Source organism: Neoarius graeffei, chromosome 18 (genome assembly GCF_027579695.1).
Source record: "Neoarius graeffei isolate fNeoGra1 chromosome 18, fNeoGra1.pri, whole genome shotgun sequence".
NCBI classification, from domain to species: Eukaryota; Metazoa; Chordata; class Actinopteri; order Siluriformes; family Ariidae; genus Neoarius; species Neoarius graeffei.
Window position 1 is genome coordinate 5,911,528 of NC_083586.1, and position 27,148 is coordinate 5,938,675.

General features: G+C 41.9%; 2 protein-coding genes across 2 annotated transcripts; one reads left to right on the top strand and one right to left on the bottom strand.

Moving 5' to 3' along the window:
- Positions 1–15,624: 15,624 nt before the first annotated feature.
- On the bottom strand, positions 15,625–16,704 carry LOC132866587 (uncharacterized). Its single transcript, XM_060899395.1, has one exon. It carries the CDS (start codon positions 16,702–16,704, stop codon positions 15,625–15,627), a length of 1,080 nt encoding a protein of 359 aa, XP_060755378.1.
- Positions 16,705–26,615: 9,911 nt separating this feature from the next.
- LOC132865921 (histone H4) lies at positions 26,616–27,085 on the top strand. The gene has a single exon (XM_060898426.1). The coding sequence runs from the start codon at positions 26,635–26,637 to the stop codon at positions 26,944–26,946; it is 312 nt and encodes a 103-aa protein (XP_060754409.1). The 5' UTR covers positions 26,616–26,634; the 3' UTR covers positions 26,947–27,085.
- The last annotated feature ends 63 nt before the right edge of the window (positions 27,086–27,148 follow it).

Below are 27,148 nucleotides of genomic sequence, written 5' to 3' on the forward strand. Positions count from 1 at the left end.
TCGGTGGTTGGTCAAGATTTTTTTTAGTTTTCGCCATCCCTACTATGGATTGGCCTTTCAAAGGCATATATGAGCCAAAAAGAGAAAACATTGTCATAGACTAGGCCAGGGTAGTAGGGCTAGGCATAGCCATTTTAAACATTAGAGACTGTCTAGTTTCTAAGTATGCAGCTATCATTCAATCCGAAAATCAACTTAACAGATGTACTAGGAGTATTGAATTAGAAGATTACACCTACCTGATATGAAGTGTTCACTACAAATTCGGCTGGTAGAGCTGGGGTACCAGTTTTCTCTTCGCACAGCGGACACCCATTTTGCGCGTCTCTCCTCATCTGCGGGGAATCTATAAAATGACAGGCCCTCCTTTTGGCCCTGTCTATTGGTACAACCAAATGCTGAACAAGATATAACCATTCTCGAAAGATCTACTCCCACACACTTGATAATTAGAACGGGTTCGTCTAAGTTTTATGCGCGACCTTGCCATCCAAAATGACGGATAATGAATATCACGTGACCTCGTGACGTCACGTGCACCCTCTCTATAGTGAGGAGGTTTGCATCTGGTGTTGGGGGGGAAGCTATGCTGAATGAAATATGAGGCTCCTAAACTGATCTCCTGGGGTGACCCCTAATGGGAGCAGCTGAAAGAAGCAGACTCTACTTAATTTTATTGATCTGTTTAAAGGAAACGATTAAATGGGCCAGCTCACTCTTCCCAAAATCCAATTTGTTGTTGTTGTTTTGTTTTGAAAGCAGATGATCACTTCATGCTAGCTCTCTTTGCAGCAAAATGTCCGCAAATTCACTGTTAGTCATCCTTTCAATACCGACCTCAGAACTTTTCTACATCTATGTGTCATACGTGGAAGCTTTGAACAAATTATACCTTTATCATTTCTTTCTTTCGTGGGCACCCACATGATGGCCAAGACCAGTTCGGGTCTATTACTGCGAAATGCAAACACCATTTATTTATAATTATTTTAAATTGAGCAATACGTAGTGACATTTAAAAATATAAATATAGCTTAGATTTGTGAGGAACAAAGGAGAATTATTGATCAGAAAGACCGACAGTAAAACACATGGCAGTCTGACCTGCCATGATATCCAGTGTCATTGAGTTGGACAAACATGGATTTCTTTCATGTTGTCTCTAAAAAAAAAATTTATATATTTATATATATATTATCAGCTGGATAGTACAGTGGTAATGCTCACTGACTACGACGCAGGAGATCCGGGTTTCGAATCCCGGTCGGGGCAAAACATCATCCAGTAAGGGTCCTTAGGCAAAAACCCCTCATGATATATCAGCCTACCTCAGGAATGAGTGAAAACATAACTGAAAGAGTCATACCGGCTCAGACGTTGCCCGGGTCAACAAGGTCTGCGTCAGTTGCTAGGGAACCAGGGCAAACTGATGAGAAATGGGCTACTGGAACAAGACATCGATGGACGAGTACAGAAAATACGGATTTGCTGGAATGCTACTATACAAGCAATCCCAGAGAGAGGGGATACATGCAGAGAATGTGGGACCATTGGATACTTCGAAACCCACAATCAAGGCTAACAAAGAAACAGCTATTAGCCCAGTGTTCCAACATCCATAATCGAAATCTGCTATCACAACTAGAGATTAATGAAATACAACAACGATGCTATGGCAAGGGGGAGCCAGGAAGACAGGTCAGCGGGGAGATGTCATCATCCCCACAACCAGAGATTGGGTACCAAGCCCCAACAGCTAACAGCCTCAACACAAGAGCTGCTGACCTGAGAAGGAAGATCGTGACCCAACTGGAAACCTGGAGCCCCCGACGAATACCGAAGCTGAGTTGCCAAGTACCTTCAGAAGATCTACTAGTAGATGTGAATGCTGCTCTGAAGACAATCTCCACAAGAACCATCACTGAGACCAACAAGCTGATACACAGTACAGCAACAGTAATCATGGAGATGCTTGGACACAAGGTGGGCTCGGGACATAACAAACAGTATCCACCATGGAAGAGACGATTAGAGGCCAAGATAAAGGCAGCAAGGAGAGAAGTTAGCCAGCTAGCTGAACTACAGAAAGGGAACATGGTGAATAAAGGGGCGCCCAGGAAGTACAACTCACTCTCCATACCAGAGGCACTCGAAACTGCCAAACAGCGACTAACAGCTCTGGCCACCCGGTTGAGGAGATACACCAAGGAAGGAGAGGCCAGGAGAATAAACAAGCTGTTCTCCACTGAACCAGCCAAGGTGTACTCTCAATGGCAGGGGAACAACAACCGGTCAGACCCACCAAGAGCTGAGGTGGAAAAATACTGGAAAGACATATGGGAAAGAAAGGCATCACACAACACCGATGCCCAATGGTTAGTGGACCTAAGAGCTGACCACAGCAACCTCCCAGAACAAGAACCAGTAACCATCTCAATGGCAGACGTCCAAGAAAGAGTGTCAAAGATGAAGAGCTGGACAGCACCAGGCCCCGATATGATCCATACGTACTGGCTGAAGAAGCTAACTGCACTCCATGAACGCCTAGCAGCACAGATGAACCAGCTGCTGAGGGATGGAACCCACCCAGAATGGCTAACCCAAGGCAGGACAGTCCTAATCATGAAGGACCCCCAGAAGGGACCCATCCCATCCAACTACCGGCCAATTACCTGTCTCTGCACAACATGGAAGGCCCTGTCAGGCATCATTGCGGCAAAAATGAGTAAGCATGTGGCTCAATACATGAGCGAGGCACAGAAAGGAATTGGCAGTAACACCAGAGGAGCCAAGCACCAGCTACTGGCCGATAGAACAGTCGCCCGAGACTGTAAGAAGAGACAGACCAACCTGTGCACTGCCTGGATTGACTACAAGAAAGCCTACGACTCAATGCCACACACATGGATACTGGAATGTCTGGAACTGTATAAGATCAACAGGAACCTAAGGACCTTCATCCAGAACTCAATGGAAATGTGGAAGACAACCCTAGAGGCCAACTCAAAACCCATTGCCCAAGTCAACATCAAGTGCGGCATATACCAAGGAGATGCGCTATCACCACTGCTGTTCTGCATAGGCCTGAACCCCCTCAGTCAGATCATCACGAAGAGCGGCTACGGGTACCGATTCCGTAGTGGGGCAACAATCAGCCACCTGCTCTACATGGATGACATCAAGCTGTATGCCAGGAACGAGCGAGAAATAGACTCGCTGATCCACACCACCCGGATCTACAGCGATGACATAGGGATGTCATTCGGATTGGACAAGTGTGGCCGGATGGTCTCAAAGAGAGGCAAGATGATCCAGACTGAAGGGATTGACCTACCAGAGGGCAACATAGGTGATATCCAAGACAGCTACAAGTACCTTGGCATCCCACAGGCTAATGGAAACCATGAAGAGGCCACAAGGAAGTCAACCACAGCCAAATACCTCCAGAGAGTAAGGCAGGTCCTGAAAAGTCAGCTGAATGGTAAAAACAAGGTCCGAGCCATCAACATGTACGCACTACCAGTCATCAGATACCCTGCTGGTATCATAAACTGGCCAAAGGAGGAGATAGAAGCCACAGATATCAAGACTAGAAAGCTCCTCACCATGCATGGAGGGTTCCACCCCAAGTCCAGCACCCTGAGACTATACACTAAGCGGAAAGAGGGAGGCCGAAGGCTAGTGAGCATCAAGACCACGGTCCAGGATGAAACATCGAAAATCCGAGAATACATCAGAAAGATGGCCCCAAAGGATGAACTGCTAAGTGAATGTCTCAGGCAGCAGAACCCTGATGAGAGTGCAGAGGAGGAGGAGGAACAGACAACCTGGAGAGACAAACCCCTACATGGCATGTACCACCGTCAGATAGAGGAAGTGGCTGATATCAAGAAATCCTACCAGTGGCTGGATAATGCAGGACTGACAGACAGCACAGAGGCACTAATCATGGCAGCGCAAGAACAGGCCATAAGCACAAGAGCCATAGAGGCCAGGATCTACCAGAGTAGATCAGACCCAAGATGCAGACTGTGCAAAGAAGCCCCTGAAACAGTCCAGCACATAGTAGCAGGGTGTAAGATGCTAGCTGGATCAGCGTACATGGAGAGGCACAACCAAGTGGCTGGGATAGTATACAGGAACATCTGCAACCAGTATGGAATAGAAGTACCCAAGTCCCAATGGGCCATACCACAGAAGGTTGCTGAGAACAACAGGGCCAAGATTCTGTGGGACTTCAGCTTCCAGACTGACAAACAGATCCTGGCTAACCAACCGGACATAGTGGTGGTGGACAAAGAGCAGAAGAGGGTGGTGGTGATAGATGTGGCGATCCCAGCTGACGCCAACATCAGGAAGAAGGAACATGAGAAACTTGAGAAGTATCAAGGGTTGAAAGAGCAGCTGGAACGGATGTGGAAGGTCAAGGGTTGCGTGGTCCCCGTGGTAGTGGGGGCACTTGGGGCAGTAACCCCCAAACTGGGAGAGTGGCTCCAGCAAATCCCAGGAACAACATCTGAAGCCTCAGTCCAGAAGAGCGCAGTCCTAGGAACATCGAAGATACTGCGCAGAACCCTCAAACTCCCAGGCCTCTGGTAGAGGACCCGAGCTTGAGGATGACATGGATACCACCCCCCCGCCGGGGGTGAGAAGGAGATTTTTATATATATATATATATATATATATATGAGTGATTCCATGCTTATGGGTACTGAAATGGGGACATGAACTTATTCACCTAAAACCATTTCTTTTTTTACTATCAGGTCACAAAACATGTAATCTTTAATGAATGATATGTTAAAAGATAACTTTAATTTTCTGAGATGTAATAAAAACATATTTATATGCCAAAGTCAAGCCTATGAGTTCCAAAATGATGTCTGTTACATTACTTCTGTTACGATTGTCCATCTCGCATCTGTTACAAATTAATTACAATCTAGCTATACACCATGTTAATCTTATTGAAAGAATGTGTATGTTTATTCTACTACACATGTTTATTAATTATATTTGCTAAAACATCACCTTCCTATGTTTCAAAAAGTAATTCTACATTGTTAAAATTGAGAATATATATGTCCACAACACTTCTGTTACGTTCTGACTTTGGCATATAAATATGTTTTTATTACATCTCAGAAAATTAAAGTTATCTTTAAACATATCATTCATTAAAGATTACATGTTTTGTGACCTGATGGTAAAAAAAAAGAAATGGTTTTAGGTGAATTTTTAAAAATAAGTTCATGTCCCCATTTCAGTACTCATAAGCGTGGAATCACTCACTCATATATATATATATATATATATATATATATATATATATATATATATATGCTCATCTCATTGACACTCCCGTTTGACATGTTGAGTGTGATCACAAACTCTCTTTGTCACATATTTTTCATTACTGCTAAGCATTATTTCAGTGTTAAAACACCTACTTTCATTTCATTCCTATTTTCATTGATGTAGTCGAGAACACAATTTAAGTAGCAGCTAAACAGTAAACAGCTTGTGGCTTATCAAGTTATTATGGGATATCTGTGACTGTACCTGAAAAACTAAAGCTAATTAAAAACTAAACCTAAATTCCGTAAAATGAAAATTGTAAAATTAATGAGAAACTCAACTGAAATTAAAAAAATAACCTTAACAACTAAAAAACAAAAAAAGAATGAAAATTTAAAAACTATAATAATTCTGGTGAGGATGCTGTATAAAATATAAATAAAAATAGAATGTGTTGGTTTGTAAATCACTGAAACCCTCTCTTTCATTGAAAACAGTACAAAGACAACATATCAAATGTTGAAACGGAGAAATTTTATTGATTTAATTTTTTTAAAATTTAATTTATTTAGCTTTTGCCATAGGAAGATATATATATATATATATATATATATATATATATATATATATATATATATATATATATATATATATCATGGCATGGGAAACCACAACAGCTTGCGCCAATTACAGTGGCCCCATTCTACCGAATTTGCATGTCTTTAAACTTTATTGTCTTTATTGTTGTTTGAAAAATATACACTACCATTCAAAAGTTTGGGGTCACTTTGAAATGTCCTTATTTTTGAAAGTAAAGCACTGTTCTTTTCAATGAAGATCACTTTAAACTAATCAGAAATCCACTCTATACATTGCTAATGTGGTAAATGACTATTCTAGCTGCAAATGTCTGGTTTTTGGTGCAATATCTACATAGGTGTATAGAGGCCCATTTCTAGCAACTATCACTCCAGTGTTCTAATGGTACAATGTGTTTGCTCATTGCCTCAGAATGCTAATGGACGATTAGAAAACCCTTGTACAATCATGTTAGCACAGCTGAAAACAGTTTAGCTCTTTAGAGAAGCTATAAAACTGACCTTCCTTTGAGCAGATTGAGTTTCTGGAGCATCACATTTGTGGGGTCGATTAAATGCTCAAAATGGCCAGAAAAATGTCTTGACTATATTTTCTATTCATTTTACAACTTATGATGGTAAATAAAAGTGTGACTTTTCATGGAAAACACAAAATTGTCTGGGTGACCCCAAACTTTTGAACGGTAGTGTATGCTAATTTGAAATTCAATGCAAGGAACACATTTCAAAAAGTTGGGACAGGGGCATGTTTACCACTGTACTGCATCACCTCTACTTTTAAAAACACTCTGTAAATGTTTGAGAACTGAGGAGACCAAGTGCTGTAGTTTTGAAAGAGAAATGTTGTCTCATTCTTGCCTGATTATAGGATTTCAGTTGCTCAAGAGTTTGGAGTCTCCTTTATCGTATTTTGCATTTCATAATGCACCAACTGTTTTCAATGGGAGACAGGTCTGGACTGCAGGCAGGCCAGTTTAGCACCCCGACTCTTTTATTATGGAGCCATATAGTTGTAATGTGTGCAGAATGCAGTTTGACATTGTCTTGCTAAAATAAGTAAGGCCTTCACTGAACAGGACATTGGCAGTGTGTTGCCCTAAAACCTGTGTATGTCATTCAGCGTTAATGGTGCCTTCCCAGATGTGCAAGCTACCTATGCCATGTGCACAAATGCCCCCTCCCATACCATCACAGATGCTGCCTATTGAACTTTGTGCTAATAACAAATTGGATAGATGGTCCAGCTCATCTTTAGCCTGGAGGATGCAGCATCTGGGATTTCCAAAAATAATTTTGCATTTTGATTCATCAGACCCCAGGACAGTTTTCCACTTCGCTTCAGTCCATTGTAAATGAGCTCAGGTACAGAGAAGGTGGTGGTGGGTCTGAATATTGTTTATATATGGTTTTAACTTCCATTCGTGGATGTATTGATGAACTATGTTCACAGACAGTGGTTTTCAGAAGTGTTCCTGAGCCAATGTAGTGATTTTCACTACAGAATCGTGTCTGTTTTTAATGCAGTGCCACCTGAGGGCTCAAGGATCATGGAGCATCCACGATTAGTTTTTGTCCTTGTCCCATGCATACAGAGATTACTTTGGATTCTCTGAATCTTTTCATGACATTATGTCCAGTAAATGATGTGATCCCTAAATTCTTTGCAATTTTATGTTGAAAGTTATTGTAGCACCATTTATCTTTCACAGACTGGCAAACCCCTCCCCATCTTTACTTCTGAGAGACTCCGCCTTTCTGGGATTCTCTTTTAATACCCACTCATGTTACTGACCTGTTTCCAGTTAACCTAATTAGTTGTGAGATGTGTCAGCAGTTTTTTCAGCATTACACAGTTTTTCCATTCTTTTTTTACACAATCTCAACTTTGTTTGAATTGCGTTGTTGACTTTCCATTGAAAATGATCATGAATTTAAAAAAAATACAATAATACAATTTCAATATTTGACATGTTGTCTTTGTACTATTTTCAATGGATTATGTTGTTTCTGTGATTTGCAAAATTTTGCATCCTGTTTTTATGAACATTTTACACAGCATTCCAATTTTTGGTACCAGGGTTGTACAGAAACATGTGATTTGCCTTGCAGCTGTCAGAGCTGCTGTTATAGAAAATTAATCAGCACCAAGTAACCTAAGCTCTTGACTGAAGAATTCAGTAAAACAATCAAATAACATTATTCATTCAGCTTAAAGAAATGCTGAAATGAGAAAATTTGTTCTCTGCATTGGATCAGACATCTCCTCTTGGAATTGCAGCTGTTGAAAACTTATTCATATTTTTTGCTTACAAAATGAACAATAGGGCATTTGTCCCCTATTTTTTGTTCAACAGCACGATTCAAGGATACAAACCAACAGTTGTCTCTGTATAACTCATAAAAGGCAACTTACTACCACTTTTTCATTGTTTTCAACACTATTTATAAAATGAAGGGGCTTTTGTCATGCACAAACTGGACGAGTGCATTGTATGCATGGATTGGATTGTATGCATACAGTGTGCTGTCATCTTAATTTTAGGGTGTAGATATGGTAAGGCGTCCCAAAGTTCACAGGGAACAGAAAATTTCCATTCTCGAGCGAACCTAATTCAGTCCTTGGGTGCCCAGATTAGCAAGGTGAATTTTTTTGGAAAAATGAACATTTTGACTGTGTACACTAGCATTCCCAAATGCACTTAAGCAAAGTCTTTCCAATGACAATAAGATACAAACCCACATGTGTTGTGCACTGTGGCTTGGAGTCCATAGCCAAAACTTCTTGTTGACCTCGGCCAGCCATTTGACCATACATCCCAGTTACAATCCCAGAAAGCACACGATATTAATGGAAAGACTCTATCACTGAATTTAATGGTGCATTGCCTGTCTTTGGATTGATAAAATATTTTAGTTGTTAATTTATCTTTACATTGCTTTGACTGTATTATTTCTAAAACCTTGGAGTTGAACAGAGATTTATTATATGAAATAATTGCACCTAATCTTGGCAATAGAATTCAATGACTATGAAAAATGACTTCACATCATATTATTCAGTGCAAATGAATCCCAGTGAATATGTTCTGAGAAAAGATTATTTTAATGATGTATTGCTGGATAAACACTTTGGGAAGTGGGAGTGTACAAATATGCTTGCTTTATGCAAATGTACAGTATGTGGCCAGGTCGGGAAGGATAAGGCTGGACACATCAAAAAGTATTTTTTCTGAATGTTTTGAGCATCTGTTTGATTTTTGTAGAATATAGTAAATGGAATTATTTCAGGAGTCATAAATCATGGCCTGAGCAGGGCCGTAACCAGGATTTTTCAAATACCGAGGTCAAGCATGGCTGACAGCACCGAAAGCCCCCCTCGTACAACTTAAATAAATAAATAACAAACCAAGGATAGATTTGGTGGTGGACACATTTATTTTAACAATTCTACAACTGTGGCACCATAACTGTGGTGTTTTATCTGACATAAAAGTAGAAAGGTAGTGAACTCTTGAACTGAGTATACATACCTAAAGTACCAGTTACCTAAAGTATTGGCATTATTTACATTGCAGCATCCACATGACAGAAAGGGTGTGAACTGCTGAATTGTAAGCTTTAGTATTACACCTTATAATAATAGTGTGAGTGTGTGTGTGTGTGAGAGAGAGAGAGAGAGAGAGAGAGACTGAGAGTTTGTGTGTTATTTGTGGGTGTCTGTATGTGTAGAGACATTCTGAGCAGTAATGTAAAGGCAACAGTCTATCTGGCTGTCTTGAATTGAGATCCATTTGCATGCATTCTCTGAAACAGAGTGTTCTCACCATTGCCTGTAATGTAAGTTTGGCTCATAACACATTTACTTCAACAATTCTAAAACTGTGCCATCATAACTGTGGAGTTTTGTCTGACATAAAAGTCAAAACTGAACTGAACTGAGTGTATTGCTCAGCTACCTGAAGTATTGGCATTATTTACATTTCATTATCTTAAATTACATTAGAATGTAGGGCTATTAGTTCTGTGTGAAGACTATGTATTAGAGAGAGTGTGTGAGAGTGTATTATGTGTGTGTGTGTGTGTCTGTGTGAGTGAGTGAGAGAGAAAGAGAGAGTTATGAGAGAAAGAGAGAGAGTTACTCAAACAAGCCCGTTTAGTCAGCCCTGCCTGTGACAACGTAGTTTTGAATATTTCTCGAAATGCTAACTAAATTGTAATAGGCAATGACAATTAAACGTTTCCCCTTGGAAAGTTGGCATGACACCGCTGAACGGTCTGCCACTGCACTGACAATATTTTCTCACCTTCCCTCCTTCTCTTTCCCTGCTCTTCTGTTAGCTGTCCAAACCTTAATTTAGTTTGTTGCAACGTTTTCATTTTGCACTCAGGTAAAGCTCTATAATGCAATGTGACTATTAGCCTATGTTAGGTTAGGTAGGCATATGTGATAGAGCATAGACTACACCCTGCCTGTTTTATCCAAAACCCAACTTCCCCGGCTGACACTAGTATAGGCTACGTCGCGTGACGCTGCGTTAGACATGGCAACGATAGAGATAGAGGCTGAGAGATTTCAGATGACATTAGACAAATGTAAATTTTATTGGGGGGAAATACAGATGACATGTGGATGTGGACGCTGCATTTTACATTGATCACTGCTCAAATTCAGTGTAGACCAATTTTAAATTTCTGAAAAAAATACAGAGGACATGACCTCGGTGTCCTCAATGGTAGTTACGGCCATGGGCCTGAGCATGACATTACTGGCCTATATGTGTACAACTGCTTCTTCACCACACTGAACCTCAAACAGTTTAGAATTTAAATGATTTTTTTTCTTTTTTGATCTCAACACAAAGAAATGAATTACTTTGTAATTCAGTGACTGGAATTTGAATTATGTTCTTCATGGATGACTTCAGAGCCTTCATGGATGGCATGACTATTACAACAAAGTCTGTTCCTGAAGGAAGATGGATGCTGGAGGACATTGGCAGACTGATGACATGGTCAAAGATGAAGTTTAAGCCATCCAAGTCTAGCAGCCTGGCTTTAAAGAAAGACAAACTTCAGGACCGCTTCAGATTCAGGATAGATGGTAAAGACATTTCGACGGTTGCTCCAGTGCTTTTCAATGCTGAACCTCGTCATTGTTACTCTCGACCGTCTGTTTGCCACCATACCGCTGAGGCCATGCTCCCGTCCTTGTGCCAAACGTTTAAGCGTGAGCTTTGCTTTTCTTGAGGCCCAGGCAACAGGAGTTAAATACTCCTTTTGTGGTTTCTGTAGTGTGGTGGATAGCATGTTTAGCTAACATGTGAAAGGTCCCTGGTTTGAAACCAGGCAGAAGCAGTGCTTAGACTGAGAAGTGAATAAATGTTGAGCTGTCATCTCTGCTTAGCCTGTGACTTTTGGAAAAACCTTCAGGTATTTTCTGCTCTATCATGGTTATCCCTTTTCCCTAACAAGCGAACGGAGGCTCCTGAGAAACCTGGCAGGTCCATGCTTTGCTTTCATAAATGTCCAGGTGTCATAAAATCGGGTACTCTCAAAACAGCCAGAAAGACCGACCCTTGTCAGGACTGGACAACTTTTGGTAGATTAGCGGTTGTCATGTTCTCCTCCATGCAAATGGTCATCAGGACAAAACCTGGCTGGAACGGTTTCCCTGCCTTTCTGGTTTTCCATCAAGGGAGATAACAGCTGCTGTAAAAAACAAACAAACAAGCATTCTCTACATTTCCACTGGCTGTGGAAGCATGGAAATTGCAATTCATCATAAGGAGGTGGTGTTCTCAAATACAACATCCTTCCTCATTTATGGAGTGGTGTCAAGTCAAGAGGGCTGCACACAGCATCAGAACTCAGCAAAATGGCACTGACTTTCGATCATGTATCAACAAGTATTTGCTTTAGACCAGCCAACATGTAGACACTTTTGCTTGTTAAATCTAAAACAGTGACTGTACAGTTTCCCATTTGTGGAAAAAGTAGCATGTCGCCAATGAAAGAAAATCACACTCGTGTACTTCACATTGTTTTTCACAGGACAAGTTGGCCCAGGTGAAAACCGAAGTCATTCAGCCCTGTGAACAGCTACTGACACTGCTAGTGGAAAGCAGAAGGAACAGCCCTCAGTCACGTCCAAACAAGGTAGTGACAGGCAACTGATTCCTTCCCAGTGCCTTTCATTGCAGCAATGAGATATTGGCATAAAAGAACATGCTTTGGCTAGGAATCAAACCCAGGTCACCCAATTGGAAGGTGGCTATGCTAACCACAATCCAGCCAACACTGGGGACAAGTGCTTAAGTGGGATTGCTTCTAGTGTTGCAGCCCAGGTAACAGGAAGTTAGCATGCTTGCTGTAGTGTCGTGGTTGTTTCATATGCAAAAGGATCTTGGTTCAAGACCAGGCAAAAACAGTGCTTGATTTCTTGGACTGAGAAGTGAATAAACGTTGAGCTGCCATCGTTGCTCTGTCTGTGACTTTTCGAACAACCGAGAACCTAAAAAACCTTCAGGTATTTTTTCCCCTGTCCCCAAAAACCAATCTTCTTACCGAACTGGGAATCATATTAAACCAATCGTGTTGTTGCACTAATGAAAGCACACAGTTGTTTTGTATCCCAGTGGCCACTGAAAGTGCAGTCATGCTATGTTTCTCTCCTCATTAATTTAAAAAGAGGGACTTGATTCTCATATTCAATCTATTTTCTCTCCCCAACTCCATCTGCTGCCATCTGTTGGTTACACAATGCTCTACAATTACCAGGAGAGATGGAAACAGTTTCAAAGAACTTCCTGTTTCTCCAGTGAACAAAAATATAAATGCAACACTGAAGATTTAGAAACATTTTATGAACCTATGGTTTAATCTAGTGTTGTAGAACTTGAGACTAATCTCAAGACCACTTTTTGAAGGTTTCGGTCATGTCTAGGAATTGACCACATTTTTACTCAATCTTGTCTTGGTCTCAGACATGGAGGACTCAAGATTTTATCTCAAGACCGGTCAAGACCACAACTCTGGGGATTTCACTAAAATTCCTGTGCACTGTCTGATTTATTTGTTAACATCGTTATTGTGATTGGATGTAAAATTTCCTGCTTCAAATGCAACCAATAACTCATTGCGATGTGTTTCGACAAGGAAACACATTACAAACTGTAATGGGGAAGAAAAAAATAGGTACCCTATAGGTCCATGTGGCTACTGCTTACAAATAAAATAGTTTTCTGATCCCCTGTCCATACAGTAAATATAGCATATATACATGTTATCAATTCTACTCACCTCATCTCTTGCAAGCATCACCAAACTGTGAGCAGCATCAGGGCTTGGAGTGTTTTGGTTACCAATTTTGTTTAGTGTATTTTGTTATAAATGCAGTTCTGTGAACTAGATCCATTTTCAAAATAGTACGAAAGCACTTGTTCATGAATTGTCTTCAAAGCATTATTTTGAACTAATGAGCACATTTTGTTTCACAAGTGGAGTGTAAAGACTCTGAAATAAAAAAATACAATTAAAAAATTTATGCTAATTTTTTTTATAGCAGAAGTTTGATATCACCTTCTCAATCTGCCAAAAAACTCAAAAAAACTTACAAAACCTTTCATTTAACCTTTCAGAAGGACCAAACAAAAGCCGTGTTAATCAAAAAGGTAAATTTTCTTAAAATGAACACCACTTACTCAATATCAAATCAGTAGCCTTGGTGAACCACGTAGTGAATTTCGTTTATCTTTTTATCTGCCGATTATCTTACGACACTATGAAGTTATAATGAGGTTTCTCTTATTCCGTTTCTGGTTCTGATTGGTTCTTAAGTTTATCCAGAAGTAGAACGGGTAATCGAACTTGATCAGGATAAGTGCTGATTGGTTATGAAGTTTCGCTATTGTTACACTCATTCTTACAACACGATGACATATGCCCCTTTTCCACCAAAGCAGTTCCAGGGCTGGTTCGGGGCCAGTGCTTAGTTTGGAACCGGGTTTTCTGTTTCCACTGACAAAGAACTGGCTCTGGGGCCAGAAAAACCGGTTCCAGGCTAGCACCAACTCTCTGCTGGGCCAGAGGAAAGAACCGCTTACGTCAGCAGGGGGGCGGAGTTAAGACCAACAACAAAAACAAGACCATGAAAAGTCGCCATTTTTAAGCGACGAGGTATTTTTTAAGCGACGAGATATTTTTAAGCGATGAGATATGGATGCAGTAAAGCAGCAGTGGTCTGTGAAGGAGACAACCTGTCTCCTAGCGATATGGTCCACAGATGAAGTCCAGGCGAAACTGGAGGGTGCTATGTGGACCAAACCCGTATTATACCAAATACAAAAAGAGATGGCTGCGGCAGGATACGAATGCACTCTTGAGCAGATAAGCAACAAATTAAAGAAACTGAAGAAAGACTACAGGGACCAAAAAAAGGAGCTCGGTTGAAGCGGCAACGGGCGGCCGAGGAAGAACCCCCACTTCGATATTCTGGATTCGGTCCTCGGTGATAGACCGGCAAATAACACCACTGGAGCCTTAAATTCAGCGACGGCGATGCTGGAGGTGATGGTGCTGCAATCACAGCCTGGTAAGTTTCTTTTCAAACATTTTTGCCTTGCATAAAGTTTTTTTAGTGAGTGACCATTACTAGCTACTTCAGTTAATGTTTGTTTGTATAATGTTATAATGAAATTTGACGCATAGTTTCATTCACTAGTTCATTTTTGTAACTGTGAACTTAGTTCAAAATTTTTCACTATGAACTAGCTCATTTTAACATTTGTGAACTGAACTTTGAAATAGTTCATGTAGAAGGTGAACTTTCCCAACACTGGCTGTTTTTATGTGGTTTATGGAGTTGTCCAGCATTGGGGACGAGGACCTGATGTCTCCACTCCACTGCAGCTCTCCTGCATCATCCAGCAGCTCAGGACAATCACAGCAGACCAGACCTGGTAAGTTGGTGTGCTGAGTATCCAGCAGTATGTCTCTCATCGGATACTATGCAAACATGGATATATACCTAATAGTGTGACTTTATAATATAAATACATGCTGTAATAAGTGAACAGTCATTCATATAAAATCCCCTACCAGCCGTAAACAGTTAACGAATGCTCTTATTGCTGAGCCGACATGCTTCTTATATTGTATTGCTGAACCTCTGTTAATCTACTTATGACTTAACAAAAACTTTTAAACTCATTATTCTGTTTTTGTACACAGCTAAGAGGAAGCGAGACAGCAACACTGAGCTCCTGGAATACCTTGAGCGGGCGGACGAGAGGTTCCTGCAGCACAGCAAGGAAATGAACGATGCCTTGCACAAGCTGGAGGCAGACAACAGTGCATTCCTCAGCATGATGGGGCGCATGGTGTCTGTAATGGAGGCACAAGCCAGAAAATAATCACACCACTTTTTTTTGCACCCTTGCACTGCTCACGTCACTTTGTTATGTTGTGTTTCCACGCACTATGTAAATAAATATTTTTTCTAGAGACATGTCTGCTTGTATATGTTTTCACTAGTGATGTAAAATTATTTTAACTGTGTAATAAGTACAAGTAAAGCTGGTTAGAGCTTATGAAAACAAATAATGAAAGAACAACAAGCTACCTTTTTCAGTCACATTATTTACAAATAAATGACTCATTTCTATGAACTTATCAAACTGAACAATTAAGCAACATTGACATGAAGTAAATAGCAAAATAACCAAACAAATTACTCATTCCCTCTGTTAAAGTAGGCCATTAAAGTGGCTCTAATGTCAGCCCCTTCTTGACTGCCATGTTCAGGTAATGCCTGAAGAGGAAGCTGGATGTTGGCATGTCTATCTTGGTGCTCCTCAGTGAAATTGTCACCATGTTCCTCACAGATGTTATGAAGGACACAGCAGGTCAGCGCCATTTTCTTGCACAGTTCCAGTTTGCAGTCATTTCTTTTTAGTAGGCACCTCCACCGTCCTTTCAATCTCCCAAATGCCATTTCCACAACCGATCGTGCACTGCTGAGGCTGTAATTGTAGATGTGTTGTTCAGGGGTCAATCTGCCAGTGTCAGAAAAGGGTTTCATCAGCCAGTTCTGCATGGAGTAGGCTGGATCACCTATCAGGTAATGTCCAACCTCACAGCCAGAGATGGTCACTTTGCTTTGACCTAGAAGTTCTCCATCACTTAGGACTTCCCACAAATGTGACTGTTTTAGGACTCTTGTGTCATGCACACTCCCTGGAAAGCCAACACACACGTCCCAGAAAAAAACTCTGCCATCTACAACTGCTTGCAGAACAACCGAATGCCATCCCTTCCGGTTGTAGTAGTCTTGGGGATACTCTTCTGGTGCTATAATGGGAATGTGGCTTCCATCTATTGCACCAACACACTGTGGCACTCTCCAACGACTCTGAAAGAGAGCAGCCATTTCCGCTAACCTCTCAGCATCAGGGCATGTTATGTGGGCAGGGAGCAGCAGCTTGATGACTGCGTTACAGAAATCCTGAATGCAATTAAAGACGGTGCTCACGCTTACTCCAAAAAGATGGCTGATGGTCCTGTATTCACCGCCAGTGGCGAGCTTCCAGATGGCAATAGCCACCCGCTTCTGGATTGGGACACACAAACGGTAATTTGTGTTCCTTCTCCCCAAGACATGCCTCAACCGACTGCAGATATACTCAAACGACTCTCGGGACACACGGAAATTCTGCATGAACTGGTGAGAGGTGAAATCAGGAACAGTTGTGTCCCACCAGTAGCGAGATCTTGGGTGTGCCCAGACAACATGTGATCTCCGCCTTGCCATCAGTTGCAAGATTACCTGTAAAGATAAAAATGTATAGGTAAATAAACATGTTGTGTGGAGAGTCATCGATACTCAAACAAATATTCATCATGGTACTTAACCCTTGTGCCTCTGTTTCCCCTTAGATTAGAGTGGGATGTGTACTGAGAAATAAATGTGCATGTGTGAGTGTTGGAAACATAAGTGTTACATTTACTCATGGAGTTAATGTACAGCACATTTGCCATACTTTATATTCTGACCTTATTATATTTCTATATGTATGAACACAGTCAAAATAATAAAGAAAATTAACTACCGACAAGCCAAAAATGTCCTTAGTGAGGCAAAAGGGTTAAAGAAATGAGGTTAAACATAAATCATTCACTTGTATTTCCATGCAGTTTGTTTACATTCACTTCAGTAAGTTAAGTTCATTACAGAGCTAAGCATCCTCATATCTACCGCTGTGGTAGATATGAGCGGCGACTTAAAAATTGCCAGTAATATGTTTGTGAATTTGTGGCGATTCCAGCAGGGACATAACACTGGCTAACATTAGCTCAGAACAAAGGCTAACATAACCATCTCATGTTCAGTGTAAGTAAGAGTCAAAACGTTATTAGGTTATTACCTGTCTCCTAGAGCGTAATTGCCATCCAATCAAAGTCTGTCGAGCAGCACAAACATATTGGATCTGCCGGTTTCTGATCCCAATGAACCACTGTAAAGCCAGAAGCAGCAGCTGTACAAATGCGAAGTCATCCATTGTTGTTGTTGCTGCTTCTTCTTCTCCGTGTTGTTGTTGCTTGGATGTTCGCGCCAAGTTTTATGCAAACGCAGCGACGTAACTGACGTATACAGTGATGCAATGATGTGGCTCCCCTTAGCACCCGGGCTATGGAAAAGCAAACTGGTTCTCAGCTGGCTCGCAAGTTGAACCAGTTGTGAACCAGTACCATCACTGGCCCCGAACCAGCCCTGGAACTGCTTTGGTGGAAAAGAGGCAATAGTGGCTACTGCCTCGCTTCGCCTTTATGAGGCAGTAGCCACAAAAAACCCCCAAAACAAACAGTGGATTAAATGCTGAGCTGCAGAGCAGGAGTGTCTATGAGCCAGATGTTGGCATGCGGTTTTTTTTTGTGCATGTATGAGCATGCGGTGTTACTGAGTGCTAGCAGGGGTTCCCTGGTGTAAACAATAGCCCCATGGCTATATGCCGGCTGCCCCATTGTGAGCACGAGCAGAAGTCCCCAAACAAGCAGAAAAAACATGAGTGTTCTGAACATAGTTTGTGTAGTAAAATAAATAGCAGTTCAAAGAAACTAAGTAAACTGTGAAAAACTGACTGTGTACCACAGTCACATTGGGATAGGAAGCCTTGACCAGGTCAAGTATTGGGGATAGATGGGTCCATATGGCTGCGGGGCCCTTTTCTTTTGATGAGCTGATTGTGCCAAAGCAGACATGTTCTTCCACTCCACCGACACTTGATGGGTAACACGACATTTCTTTCATTTTAGGCCCTTGTGCTAGCCACTAGGTGCTAAAATGTCACCTCATGACCTTGATCAACATCTGTTTAAACAATCTTTCTCTAAAGTGTTGTAAATATAATATCTAAATCAAGTGCACGTGAACATGTTTATAACACAGTTGACGAGCAATTAACCCACTCTATGTGCAGACAATAATATTGATGAAATATTGAGGAGGAGGAGAAAAGACGGACCACACTGAAGTTAAAATTTCCTCCACTGAAGGAAGTGACATCACGTGCTGTTGGACAGGTGACTTTGGAGCAAACCATTGCTGAGTTAAAGGGGTTTTGCCAATGGCTAACACAGTTGACAGAGATTTCTCGGACACATGCAAAGTGAATAATTGAATATATAGTCGTGAGTCAAATAGATTTAAAAAACACCTTTATCATGTTTTAATAGCTATTTTCAACAAAAAATGATGAAAATAATATACAAAAACATGCATCCTACTGTTAATTTGGAGAACAAACCTTGACCTTTAACAAATAGGACAGCACAAAAAAATTTCCAATGTAGTGTACACAATTTCTGCAAAATAAACTATGGGATTTGCTGACGTTTTGTATTAAATTAAAAAAGAATGTGTACCAATGTAAAATTGATAATTTTTTGAAGTGAATATTTTGTAAAATTTATAAAAACAACCTGTGGACATGACATGTACCCCTAATTATAGAATGAACCGAATAAGTTAGGACAATGGATTAAAAAGATCGGCATGAGTATTAAAATAGAACATCTCCAAAAGACTGCCTTGTTAGGAACAGCGAGAATATTGCGGAAAGTTTTGGAAAAATGAAAATGATGCTTATGAAGAAACAATTAAATTCCTTTGGACCTACGGCTACTAGTTGTAGCTCGCTCCTGAGGACAAATCCGGTTTAACATCTATATACTGAGAAATGTAGAAACACATATAATAATAATAATAATAATAATAATAATAATAATAATAAATTAACTAAGTAGGGAAATACTAGGAGAAATGCTAAAGATTCATGAATAATGTAAATAATAATGGGTGTGTTAGACAGCGCTGTGTATTCTGCGTGGCTCTTGATTGCCATCGTGTGGCCAAGTTTAGGAAGTGCATGTTCCCTTTGTTGATTAAAGTCAGCGTTTCAGCAATAAATCTGTAGGAAATAGCTGGGGGGGGGCTTATCAGTGCGAGGCTTGTTGCCTGTTAGAAAATGTATTTATTAATAATAATAATAATAATAATAATAATAATAACTGATGTTGTACTGGATGGCTGTTGGTTTCCCTCATGTGGCCACATTTGGAAACTTGACTCACTGCATTTTCAGTCAATAAATTGGTTGAAATAATGAAATGATCCAATAATTGTAATGTAGGATATGGATGCATGCCGCTCCCATCCCATTCATCCATGAGAGGTGTGAAGAGCGTGGGTTTATTTGTCACCATTGTGTATTAATGCCTGTGTTCAACCCACTGTACTGCATGGCAGTTTGATCAACACTGGAGTGTGAATTGAGGAATATTGTAGACATGTAATAAATTAAGTAGTTAGATCAAAAATAATCAAAATAAATAATCACAAAACTAAATAAACACATCGATCTGGTCAAAACAGAGTGTATATACATTTACTGTAACCCAGATTGGGAAGATGATGGGCCTTAAACCACGAGCGCAGATAGAGGGGAGGACGGGGGGATTCGTCCCACCCAGATTTAAATTCACCTCGTTCGGTCCCCCCTACTTATAGGGAGGAAAAACGTCTATGCTGTCTTTCTTTGCATAAGGCAAACCTCACGGAAAAATCAAAAGACTAATTACCATTCAGTTTATTAAGGTGCACAGCAGTACAGACATAGTTGCAACTGCTCAGACTGCACAGGTTGCGAGCTCGAGCTTGGTTGCTATGGTTACCCACAAATTTGACAGGCATATCGGGGACAGCTCCTGCTAGTTCAGGACCCCAACACGGCATGATGAAGGGTGCCAAAAGGCAGAAAACAATTGCATCGTTTTTTCAAAAAAAAAAAAAGACTGTAAGTAAACTGTGCCTTACTTTATCATATCACCTTGCAATTGTTTGATAGTCTGTTCAAAGTAATGTCGTAGTGAAAGTAAAATCTTACGGAGTAGAGAAGCCTTTCTGGTAGCCTCCTTCTTTTGGTGGTAGCCTGTAGATATAGTGCTCAGAAGGCAGTTTTAATGTTTAATCTGGCGTTCCCTGCCATAATTTCAGCGAGCATATTGTTTCATAAGGAAACTTTGTGAAGAGTTGTTGACTGACTGCCGCTCACGCAACACACAGGCATAGTTAGAAAGTCAGGATGCGCTGGTTTACACTTTACACACACACACACACACGTAGCCCAGCCTCTCGCTATGTTTAACAGTTGGAACTTAGCGGTTTTAAAACTAGTTTTGCAGTTTTGCAATTTCTGTGCGTGATGATAATGTGTAAACTTTGGATTTCCATAGGCTATGTTAAAATGTTATCATTGTCCTGGCCTGCAGGTAGTTCCTGGTGATGGCAGTGAGGGAGGTGAAATAACATGTATACACACTACCATTCAAAAGTTTGGGGTCACCCAGACAATTTTGTGTTTTCCATGAAAAGTCACACTTTTATTTACCACCATAAGTTGTAAAATGAATAGAAAATATAGTCAAGACATTTTTCTGGCCATTTTGAGCATTTATTCGACCCCACAAATGTGATGCTCCAGAAACTCAATCTGCTCAAAGGAAGGTCAGTTTTATAGCTTCTCTAAAGAGCTCAACTGTTTTCAGCTGTGCTAACATGATTGTACAAGGGTTTTCTAATCATCCATTAGCCTTCTGAGGCAATGAGCAAACACATTGTACCATTAGAACACTGGAGTGATAGTTGCTGGAAATGGGCCTCTATACACCTATGGAGATATTGCACCAAAAACCACACATTTGCAGCTAGAATAGTCATTTACCACATTAGCAATGTATAGAGTGTATTTCTGATTAGTTTAAAGTGATCTTCATTGAAAAGAACAGTGCTTTTCTTTCAAAAATGAGGACATTTCAAAGTGACCCCAAACTTTTGAATGGTAGTGTGTGTATATATATATATATATATATCATCTCATTATCTCTAGCCGCTTTATCCTTCTACAGGGTCGCAGACAAGCTGGAGCCTATCCCAGCTGACTACGGGCGAAAGGCGGGGTACACCCTGGACAAGTCGCCAAGTCATCACAGGGCTGACACATAGACACAGACAACCATTCACACTCACATTCACACCTACGGTCAATTTAGAGTCACCAATTAACCTAACCTGCATGTCTTTGGACTGTGGGGGAAACCGGAGCACCCGGAGGAAACCCACGCGGACACGGGGAGAACATGCAAACTCCACACAGAAAGGCCCTCGCCGGCCCCGGGGCTCGAACCCAGGACCTTCTTGCTGTGAGGCGACAGCGCTAACCACTACACCACTGTGCCGCCCCTATATATATATATATATACACACACACACACACAAAATGGAATCATTTGCTGACAGCTCAGTCCCCCCCAGTTCAAAAATCCTATCTGCGCCCCTGCCTTAAACCCCCATTTACTGTGAGCATTGTGTTTATAGAGAAGAAAAGGCCTGGGAGTAGACAGTGCTGAGTGTGTTCATTAGAGCGCTGGCTTTATTTTGACAGATGGGTTTGATGTTCTGCATGTTGGTTTATTTTGCCCAACTGGTGAAATGAATAAGATTTCCCTGTAAATGAAACTTGGAGTTTAAGAATGAGGTTAGTGTTGGTGAAAATGCAGCGAATTTAGAACTTTATAGATTCTGTATTAAATGTTGCATTTGTGAAAGCTGATAAAGTAAGGTCTGATATTTGTTATTGCATTCCTTTCTGTGCTGCTGCTGGTAACTTAGATAAATTAGTGGCATGTTCATTGATGTTTATATAACTATTTTGTCTATTTTAAAATTATTTTATCTTAACCGTCCCAGGCGGGACGGCACCACTTGGAAATTGAAATTGGCATGTTATGATTGCTGTCTGACTATGTCACATGTGCAGGGTTGAATAGCCGAGTGCAATCCCTTGTACCAGGTCATCTGTGTCAGGGACACCCCCTCCCCCATCTTGGCTATGGACCCTTTTCATGTGACGTCACGACAAACGCGGCCGCCATTTTGGACATGTACTACCAGTAGTTTACCACAGCCAACATTGAGGAACAGCAGCAAAGAAAGTGTTTATTTTCAGCAAGACTTCCATCATGCCACTATATTGTTGTGCACCTGGATGTAGTAACCATCAACAAACAAGTCAAGGGTTATCATTTTATCGGATCCCGGTAGATGCTGACCGACGGAGAAGATGGATAGCGGCATACCAACGCTTGTGTAGTGATTACTTTGTTGGAGGTAAGACGAATAAAATTAGCCAGAAAAGGCATTACATTGCTGTTAACATTCCATTCTAGTTTACTGTAATTATGATCTGGCAGCTATTTACACCGGATCCAGTGTAAATAGCTGCCGGAGCCAACGTCCAAGGTTCCGGAGCGCGCTAGCTCGCTGCCGGCCGTAGCGCGCTCCAGCAAGCTCGGACGTTGGCTCCGGCAGCTATTTACACTGGATCCGGTGTAAATAGCTGCCAGATCATAATTACAGTAAACTAGTAAATACAGTTTTCTGCATCTCGCTCCTTTTTCTTTTATGTTTGTCGCCTTCCTCGCATTCAAACTGATTCGAGCCAAAGTCCACTACATGTCCAAAATGGCGGTCACGTTTACGAAGGTCACGTGACTGAAAAGGGTCTATACACAGGACTCCCCCTCAGTATCATGGAGCTGAAATGGCTATACTGGATCATTTGATATCCTACAAAAACAGTGTTCAGTTTGAGAACGATGCTTAAGAAGGTGTCTTCTGGACAACCTAATCAATGTAAAAGTTCTGGTACAGCCATTTTCACAACACTGAAAATATTCAGATGCCTAATTGGCACTGTGCACCACACATCCGTGTTTTGAAGCGAAAACCAACATATGCTGTTTTATTCACATATTCAGTAGAGCTATTTGCTGTGGTGACATTAGTTACTGACTAATTTTCTGTAGTGTTTTAGAAATTGTGATCGGAGGCCAATTTTGGGAATGAGACTCGCAATGGGGCCCTCATCTAAAAGAAGAAAACTCTCCTCATCTACTGCCTCACCTGAAACACAGAAAACAGCAGTTGTACGTTGTGGGTCTTATAATGGCACAAATTATACAGCTAACCCACTGCCATCCCAGCCCTTATCCACAGACACACAGTACACATTTTACTGTGTATTATATTGTATACTATTGTTGATAAATGTAAGTATTGTAGTTTTCCATTGCAGAAACTTCCAGCAATTACACGCTTACCTCCAAAACCATCTGTGAGCTCGTGAAGCTGCTATTTTGCAAGTTTGTTTTTGACACAGCTGTCTGTTTATATGCATACAAAGGCTGCAGGAAAAACACACATCTGTCAAAACAAAATCAACATGTCTGTCTCAATGAAGAAAAGCAGCAGCAACATGTCATAAAATTTGATGATATCTGTGTCAATACGAATAAGGATTGACATTCACCACCTGTATCACCATGCAAACTGGCTAACTGTGAATACATTTTTCCATGTAATTTTGCTGCCTTTACAGCAGGGAGAGTTTGCATAAGCACATCATAATATTTCAACCCTTAATCTGTGTAGCTTTAAACTGCCCCCTTGCCAGTTGTCGTCTTCCCGGGCACAAAGACTGTTCATTGGGGAAAAAACAGTGCTTTTAAATGTAGTGTGACCCAGCGGCTGGGGTGTTTCGACTCAACAGCAACCCAACAGCTGTGCAAGATTAGAAGTGACCGTACCTGAGCACACTGGACAATGCCTAGCTGTTAAAACTACACAAAACTACACAACATGGTCGTCACAAACAAACCATAGATTTGTTTATGTTAATTAATCAGATCATTCCCAATCATCGCTGAAAATCAGCAGGGGAAGGAGCTTAGAAACAGCTGGTTATGGCTTGCGGCTCCTTGTCCCATTGACTGTCCATTCCCTTCCCTGTCAGTTCCCTTCTGCCTGTGGATCGCCACTCTGCTGATCCGCTGAAACCACTTTGTTTATTGCCCTCCAAAATCAGCCCTTTTCCAGTGCATTTTGAAAGATACTGGACAGGACAGTTGGAAGAATAGATTTTTTTTAAATTGTAATGTAGCACAAATACTATAACGACCGATTTAAATGGATGCAGCTGCTGGGTAGATTGCATCATATCTGACTGTCCTCAACCACTAAGCCAGCAGCTGGGTTATAGACCCTTTTCAGTCACGTGACCTTCGTAAACGCGACCGCCATTTTGGACATGTAGTGGACTTCGGCTCGAATCAGTTTGAATGCGAGGAAGGCGACAAACGAAAAACATAAAAGAAAAAGGAGTGAGATACAGAAAACACCTTCACTATCCAGCGATGTAGGGCATTTACAGGGCGAGCAGAGGGAGAGGTATTTGCAAAAATTGAGGTTAGCAGGCTTAGAGAACGACGTTTACCTGCTTCCACCAGGATTGTTCACTGACGTACGGAAGTACACGAAGCCCTCGTCTTTACCTGACTTCGGCCCACATGATCTGTATACCTATGTCGTTAAAAACCCATCGCCATACACGCCAACATCCGAGGTTCCGGAGCACGCTCCGGCTTGCTCCAGGAGTGCTCCGTCCGAGGTTCCGGAGCGCGCTCCGGCTTGCTCCAGGAGTGCTCCGGCCGAGGTTCCGGAGCGCGCTCCGGCTTTACTGGATTTACTAGTTTACTGTAATTATGATCCAGCAGCTATTTACACCGGATCCAGTGTAAATAGCTGCTGGAGCCAACATCCGAGAATTAAGCAGCACACTCTGGCTTGCTCACCTTCAAATTAAGCAGCGCGCTCCGGCTTGCTCCCGGAGTGCTCCGGCCGAGGTTCCCGAGCTCGCTCCGGCTTGCTCGCCCTCAAATTAAGCAGCGCGCTCCGGCTTGCTCCAGAGCAAGCCGCTTAATTTGAGGGCGAGCAAGCCGGAGAGAGCTCCGGAACCTCGGCCGGAGCACTCCGGGAGCAAGCCGGAGCGCGCTGCTTAATTCTCGGATGTTGGCTCCGGCAGCTATTTACACTGGATCCGGTGTAAATAGCTGCCGGATCATAATTACAGTAAACTAGTAAATCCAGTAAAGGAAAAACTTGAGACTGAAAGGTTTTAACAGTCATCCAAATGACTGAATGTAAACATTGCTACAGTATACAGTAACATACCAGCTATGATGTTGTTGACATTAGCTAGTCAACAATAGCTACTACAGAAGAACAAAGAGGTTACAATGGGTTATTTTAGCCTATTTGGTTACACACTCGCCGCCACAGAATGTTAACAGCAATGTAATGCCTTTTCTGGCTAATTTTATTCGTCTTACCTCCAACAAAGTGGTCACTACACAAGCGTTGGTATGCCGAGGGCTGCCAATCTGTTAATGGCCGCTATCCATCTTCTCCGTCGGGATCCGATAAAATGATAAACCTTGCCTTGTTTGTTGATGGTTATTACATCCAGGTGCACAACAATATAGTGGCATGATGGAAGTCTTGCTGAAAATAAACACTTTCTTTGCTGCCGTTCCTCAATGCTGGCTGTGGTAAACTACTGGTAGTACACGTCCAAAATGGCGGCCGCGTTTGTCGTGATGTCACGTGAAAAGGGTCCATAGAAAGCAACTCAGAATGAGTTAAAATAACCCAAGAATATGACCCCACAGCCTCGACCCAGCGTTTAGGTTGGGAGAGGAAGAAAAACTAGGCAGCGTTTTTTCGAGCTACTTGTGTGGTGAAGCGTCGGCTCTGTTAACAGTGTACACAGACATCGGTGTGGATCAGAGCTGAGTGCCGGGCCGAGTAATAAGGCGATGTTCTGCGTTCTGTGACCTGTAGCTGTAGTGGACCGAGGAGTTTAGAATCCGGGCCTTGAAGCCACAGACGGGCTCAAAAGGGAAGCCCAATGTTGCACAAACACAGAGTGCTTTTACTAACCTCATTACAGTGATGGCTGTTTGTTTGTTTGTTGACAGGGAGTAACTGCGCATGAGCAGACCATGATCTGTCGGCAGTTGTTTGCAGTTCGCTCAGCCGATCAAAACGGCGTAAAAAATAATGTGAATGATAATGTTTCTGTGCACAGAAAGGATGAAGAATGCGCTCGCCAGTGAAAAGCTGTGGCGTTCTGTTTCTTTTTGAATGTGTTTTACTGCGGGACCGTTGTTCTTAGGCCTGAGGCCCGCCCACTCCGGGTCTCAACTCGGTCCTGTAGAGAGTATATAAAGGCTGTGGGCGCTGCGCAGGGGCATGAACTGAGCGGCTTGACTTGGAGAGAGCAGCGCGATGTCTGGCAGAGGAAAGGGCGGCAAGGGGCTCGGGAAAGGAGGCGCTAAGCGGCACCGGAAAGTTCTTCGCGACAACATTCAGGGAATCACCAAGCCGGCTATTCGCCGTCTGGCTCGCCGTGGGGGTGTGAAGCGCATTTCCGGCCTGATCTACGAAGAAACCCGCGGTGTGCTGAAAGTGTTCCTGGAGAACGTGATCCGCGACGCCGTCACTTACACGGAGCATGCCAAGAGAAAGACCGTCACCGCTATGGATGTGGTGTACGCCCTGAAACGCCAGGGACGCACTCTGTACGGCTTCGGCGGTTAAACGCTCCGACACTGAACCGCACCAACACAACGGCTCTTTTAAGAGCCACCCAAACATCCACAAAGAGCTCTTTCTCCATGAGTGTGTGTGAGAGAGGAGAAAAAGAAAAGCAGTCGGTGTGTGCATATATTTTTTTATTTCTCAGGTAATATACTTGCTGTTTCGTTCTGCACTACACTGAGCCACAGCAACGAAATCTCGT